At 37.8% G+C, this 7,054-nt stretch overlaps 1 protein-coding gene across 1 annotated transcript in view; it reads right to left on the reverse strand.

The window, feature by feature from the left end:
- Positions 1-1,270, reverse strand: part of LOC139974916 (neuronal acetylcholine receptor subunit beta-4-like) — a 49,304-nt gene extending 48,034 nt beyond the window's left edge. Inside the window, exon 1 of the mRNA XM_071982469.1 lies at positions 1,104-1,270. Coding sequence (XP_071838570.1) covers positions 1,104-1,149 — 46 coding nt within the window. The 5' untranslated portion in view covers positions 1,150-1,270. The remainder of the gene's footprint in view (positions 1-1,103) is intronic.
- Positions 1,271-7,054: the final 5,784 nt, after the last annotated feature.

Raw genomic sequence — 7,054 nt, forward strand, 5'->3', positions numbered from 1 at the left:
TATTATTCCTCCCCACCCCCCTCCCTCAACAAAATCAAATATTATACATGATATGCGACATTTTGTAGACATATTTAGGCTATAAATACGATCTAAAAGTAAGTCTACACGGAAGGTTGTGTTACCGTACTTATCACTTTTGTGTTTGAGTTGAAAAGGGGTGTACAATAATGTGGCCTAATTTGTAATCTTATTAAAACTTCTTGCGATGCTTTTGGATAATTTTCGATACTTAAATACCAAAATTACACAATTCTTTACAGTTTCAACAGTCATTTGATGAAGTCTTATCCATTTGATTTAATATATTAATACATGAAATAGTGTCTGGGAGAGTCAGACTAATATAAAACCCATCATATATATTCATTATAAAAAATGACGCCTACTTGAAATTTAATGAGGCCCCTGTCTCCCCCCCCCCCTCCCTCCCTCCCAGGCCCCTTTTGTCGGGGATAATAACTATATCAATGAACTAATTAAATACGCATAAATGTATGATTATTAGTCGTAACCTTACATGTTAATAATATTTTCCCTGTAAATTGTCTAACAGCAATTAGAGAACTTAAATCTACCCGTCATTAAACCATGATTATTGCAACCATGCATTTGATCAGGAATTCATGGAAAAACTGGCTTGTAAAGACCAATTGTTTATATTTTTACATTTTTCATTTTAAACATTTATTTTATAATTAGGTACAATTCTTCTTGCTTGGATATTTATCAACCTACTACGTGATTTAACATGAACAGTATTTATCGCATTTAATACGGAGACAACATGTGGATTAATTTCATCTTAGATTGCAAAAAAACATTATCTTACAACAAGAAATAATATAAACTGATTTTTCATGCAAATATCGTACCTAACGATTTCGTGAATCGGATTCCGTGAATCTTACGGGAATCCTAACTTTATTATTAGAGCAATGTCTTACAGACTATATGTTTGAATCTTACAAGAGTGAAAAGATTTCAAAATAAAAGAATGAAATTATGTTAGAAAACTAACGAATTGTCAGCTAAATTATCTACATATAAAAAAAGGACAATACAAGAATTTATGGTTCAAGAAAATTCAACATTTTACTTACCCATTAACATGGCGATCAAAACGACTTTGATTATATCAAACATCATGTTGGCGGTTTGTTGCTTTTTGGTTTTCCTCGTCAAAAATCCCAAACTTGAAGACTTTTTCCAAAATCCTTGTCACGTTCACTGTTTGGGCGATTCTTTAAAACTGTACAGACCATAGATGTAACTTGCACTCTTAACAACACTCAGGTTTTACTGATGGAGCTCGGTGGCGGTTTTGGGTTTCTCCATTACGTTGACAGGAGTCGTAAATGTATTAATAGTTGGTGATTTGGGTTTCTCCATTATGTTGAAAGGGAACCGTAAATGTAAGAATATTCTTCTATATATTTTTCTTTATTGCTTGATGCGACGGTTCCATTTCATTACGACAGAGCTATGTACACGTATATCACAGCTTTCTCAGTCCGAGCAAACTTGAAATTAGAATGAATTTGCTCACGAATATTCCGAGCAAAAATATTTTTATCTCTGTTGAGCGTTTTATCCCTTTGATGGCTGTTCGTCCGGTGAATCTCTTGTTTGTTATGTTCTTCGAAGATCCTCGGCCTTGTGAATAAGTACACTCTAGCTTCTGCAGGAGGGACACCCATTAAATCGAAAGGTTAGCAGAGACGTGTATTTGTTATCAATGTTATATAAATGTATATTTAAAATACTAGACAAATGGCAAATAAAACGAAGTATAGAAATATTGTGACAAGAACAGAGATACAATCTATGCCGAGAAATATTGTGACACGAAGAGAGAAACAATCTATACCGAGAAATATTGTGACAAGAATAAGAGATACAATCTATGCCGAGAAATATTGTAACAAGAACAGAGATACAATCTATGCTGAGTAATATTGTGACACGAAGAGAGATACAATCTATGCCGAGAAATATTGTGACAAGAATAGAGATACAATCTATGCCGAGAAATATTGTAACAAGAACAGAGATACAACCTATGCCGAGAAATATTGTGACAAGAATAAGAGATACATTCTATACCGAGAAATATTGTGACACGAACAGAGATACAATCTATGCTGAGAAATATTGTGACAAGAACAGAGTTACAATCTATGCTGAGAATCAAAGCTTAGAAGAGCAGGAATGCGTTATTGCGAAGAAAGTAAAATGGCAGAACGCAATTCAGATATTGTCATATACATACTGTGTGATATAGTACTCAATTTTATCGTATATGTGAACTATATAGCAGACATGTAGATCGAGTTAGTACAACATTATTATGAGTACACGTTAAATTGCACTTGGTATGAGTACAAATAAAAGTACAAGGTCTTTTATGTGTACTAGTATAAGTACTTAATCGTGGGCTATAGTGTCTGTTATATATTCTTCTTCGGGATCAGGAGTTTGAGCTGTTCTAACCAATACACACTTAAATTTCGTGACTAAATATCTCCAAAATGACTCACCTACTGAGTTAAAATTCATTAGGACTAGTACGAGTACAATGTGAGTACACATTATGACTCAAGTCTGAACAGTAGTATTTATTGAATAATTAATAAGCGTTAGATTCATGGTATACGTTACAACCAGACAGGGATACAGTGAATGAATCCCGATGTCAAACACCACGACGGGTTTGGTTCTAATTTCCAATGCGACGGCAGGTCAGCTAATTGGCAGTTTTCGTTAGATCTAACGTAATAGTAATAACAGCAATTGGTATTTTCTGTGCCCCCCCCCCCTCCTTCCAAGAGGTTTTGGATGTTGACAAAATGGAGAGTTAGAACACAAATTGTAATTCTTGTCAATCCCAAATACACGAATAATGTAATTTGTGACTTTCATATAAAATTAAATGTGTTATTGTTTGATATAACATGTGGAAGACCTCGTACAGCCTGATTCCTGGAGATTATTAAAAAAAACCTACAAGCTTCCTTTTTTTTGAGAACAACCGCATTTTAATCAGTTCCTGCATCTTTATACACAAGTATGTACTGCATGAACGTAAGGTTTGCATCGGACGGACTAGATAAAATGCTAACTTATACACACCGATATATATTGAAGCTGCCCTTTTGATTTGTGTGTAGATTTCAACTCTGTGTTACGAAATGGTTGAAAGTTTTACATATTTGTCAAAGGCAGAGAATTATATTTAGTTAACCTTAGTAAGTTTACATAAATCTATTCACAATGTACTGGTATAGACTTAATGAGGTTAAGGCCTAAACTGTTTGTACGACAGTAGGATGCCGATGACACGCGTAATAGCAACTATATATAACTGAGAATCAACATTGACCCACAATACTCATAGATACACCAGTAACTCTAAAAAGTAAATTATTTAATTAATCAGTTGCAAGACTGATTGAAAAGAAGGGCATACTATGCACTAACAAGTATACATGCCATTACCTATCGTCAGGGTCTACGAGGGGCGCCCTTCATATTCATTCATTTCTTGAAAGCCTAGTTTAAAGATGATAGAGAAATACAAATTTGAAAATAATATTCCAAATGATAAACAGTTTGCTTGTAGCTGATTTATGTCGTTATTTTAACATTCAGGAGTCTTATAGGAAGAAAATACATCTCATCTCACCCACCCCCCCCTCCTCCCCTCCACCCTCTTCAATAAAGGACAGTTTTCATCGATGTTTTATGGAAAAGAAAGTATTCCGGTGTGTCGTTTTTTTATATAATATATACACCGCAGTAGTACCCCTTGACGATGACACTCTATGTAAGTTACTTGTTAAAACTTGATTGAGAATGAGAAATAACAAAATCTCATTTGTCGTGTATACTGAATTTATTTGTCACCAACCAGACAACTTTCCGGAAGAATTTGTTAAGCTTGGTCTCGTGGCGGAAAATTTTTACAAGCTGCCTAAAGTCTCTAAGGACACGTGTCAAATGAAATGGAATTCTAAAATCAAATTTATCACTTTCTTTGCCCTGTTGATACACGACAAAGTAACGAGGGGAAAAGGGTTTGTAATAATTACAAATAGAACGAAGACAAATGAGAAGAAAAAAGTGAATTGACATCAGTTATAAATACGGAAATATGACTAAATCATGCATAATATATACACGTATACAAGACAATACAATATGTAATATGCAAAATCGTAATAGCAATATCGTAATAGCAATATCGTAAATAGCAATATCGTAATAGCAATATCGTAATAGCAATATGCATTTAGGTCATATTGTCTGAGTGCCTACTTTGAATTTGAAGAGGTATATTCCGCAGTTCGGGGAGAAGCGGTCGATGGGGGTGTGGGGGAGGGGGGTCCCTTCTTAATTAGCTTTGTCTATGGATATAAGTAGTATGTAATTTCAGACGCATAGTGCAAAGGAATATGTTAACATTTCAGTTTAAGAAACACAAAAGCCATTTTGAAGTCATTGGATAATTTCTAATTTGAATGGAAATGTCCATAAAATGGAAGATATTTTAAGGGTGTTATTATAGGTGCAATGAACTTGAATTTATCAAACATTTGTGGGTATTTGGAGCCTCTATTGATTTGATTGAACTTATTGAAGTTCCGTTGATATTTAAGTCTATGTTAAATATTCCATCGGTGAACATGTAACGGAATAATGGGCCAGCTAAGGAGTTTTACGCGGGAATTATGATAGTGGTAAAGTTAATTTCATAATAATGCATTATTCCAAATATATATACTGAAAAAAAGCAAGAATATGTCCAAATAAATTTCCATATTAGCAGTTTAGAAAATACCCTTTCGCGTATTATCCTCGTCACCGTCCGACAACCCCCCCCCCCCCCACCCAAACATCTATATACGCATTGTAAGATAGCAAGTTGTTTTCAAGTTTGGTGTAGTTAGACGACGGGGTTGCAATTAGGTTGTTAGAGCTTAGTTCGAATTCCCCCTTCAAGTAGAAGAGAATTGCGGAGTGGGTGGTGGGAGAGGGAATTGCCCACACCTCCATCGCCAGTCGATGTGGAAGTGGGTGGTGGGAGGGGAATTTGCCCACACCTGCATCGCCAGTCGATGTGGGAAGTGGGTGGTGGGAGGGGAATTTGCCCACACCTCCATCGCCAGTCGATTTGTGAAGTGGGTGGTGGGAGGGGAAATTGCCCACACTTCCATCTCCAGTCGATGTGGGAAGTGGCTGGCGGGAGGGGGAATTGCCCACACCTCCATCGCCAATCGGGTGAAACGGTCAGTTGGGAAAGGATTGTATGTATGTATTTTAGATCCTCCTGCAAGCAGGAACTCGCGAAGAAGCCTCATTGGCTTATCAAAGCCGCAAGCTGACCGAATTCAGTCTCTTAGATTCATATTTAACGTCCATGATTATGAATTGTCAATTGTCAACAACTCTGTAACTGAACGACATACATTAATCTTGCAGTGACTCGCACTGGGGACCTTTTGATTGGAAGGCACCGGCGTTAACCACTGAGCTAACACTTCATTGGGGTATTTATTACCACAAACTTGCGTTTAAACCCAATTATGCACCCATGCCTCAGAATGCCCCGGTTGACGTCTAATATTCTTTTTGGAGAAGGAAATCCACCCCCCCCCCCTCCACGCCCCTTCTCTTCCCCCATCACACTTCTCACGTGAACGTCGGCTTCACTACGAAATTCATAAAATCTTCATTCGGTTCTAGCCCTTTCATAAATTTCATGCCCCTTCAGTAATTCAGTCGGGGAATTAACAATTCTCACCCTCCGGGAAATAAAGAATCACCCCCCTCTCCCTCCGGATAATTAAGAATCCCCCTCCTCTTTGCCTTTGAAAGCATCATTACACGTTCAACAGCTGGCCCTTTCATAAATTTCATGCCCGTTCAATAGTTCAGTCGGGAACTAAAATTTCTCCCCCTCCGGGGAATTAAGAATCACCCCTCCCCCTCTGGATAATTAAGAATTCTCCCCTCCTCTTTGTCTTTGAAAGCATTTACACGTTCGACAGCTACATGGCAGCAAAAACGGAAAGGGCAAAGCAAGTAGAAAATGGATGGGTGGGAAGCAGATTTCACTGGGGAATGCAACGTACCGGGATTAAGAGGATTAGTATTGTTTACACTTCGATATTATTAAACAACATCTGATTGAGTTTTCCTCGATTATTGATATTGGCGTTGGACTTTAAACTTCCAATTCCATTGTCACGTCAAATAGCTACTTGGTAGTATATTAGAACTTAAAGCAGTAGAAAGGGTTTACAATTTCAACTTCCAACTTTCATGCCACGTTGCTCCATTTTGTTAGCATAATCAACAACATAGTCTCTCATTTTATTTTCCAAATTAAATGGTGGAAATAACTGCGAATCTTTGTTAATTGCAGTGTTTACACAGAGTTGGACGTTCTTTAAGTTCCTTTTTGGCGATTTTTATCTTGATAATATAGAATTTTACTATTTTGCTATAGCCCTGTTCCTCTTACCTACGTACTACCTAGATGATTACTAAGACAAAAGGAGACCCTCACTTCTCCCTTAATCAACTTCCTTATATGTCTGTATACGTTTAAGTCAACGTTACCGGTGTAGTTGGTTGCAGGGGTGGGGAGAGGGAGTAAGGTATAACGTATACGCGTAGGCCAAGATGATGTCCCTTTGCGACTAAAATCCTCTCTGCCCCACCCTACCCCATCTACCCCTAACCCCTACATCCACTCCCCTAGCTGATTGAGGCACTGAATGCTCAGAATAGATACGGGGAAGGGGGTAAGAGGTTTTTTTTAATATTATTTTGGAGCAAAATATTACATACGAATAGGAGTAGGATCTCTCTTTGTGACCTCATTCCTGCCTGGCCCCACCATGATATAACCACACTCCTCCCCATCCCTGGACCCACCCCTCTCCGCACCCCTCTCCCCATCCTCTTCCCACCCCTGGAGGCACACCTCTCTCCGCCCTCTCCCCACCCCGGGACACAAGAAGGTGATTACTCCTCTGACATTAACTCT

Source organism: Apostichopus japonicus, chromosome 10, assembly GCF_037975245.1.
Source record: "Apostichopus japonicus isolate 1M-3 chromosome 10, ASM3797524v1, whole genome shotgun sequence".
NCBI lineage: Eukaryota > Metazoa > Echinodermata > Holothuroidea > Aspidochirotida > Stichopodidae > Apostichopus > Apostichopus japonicus.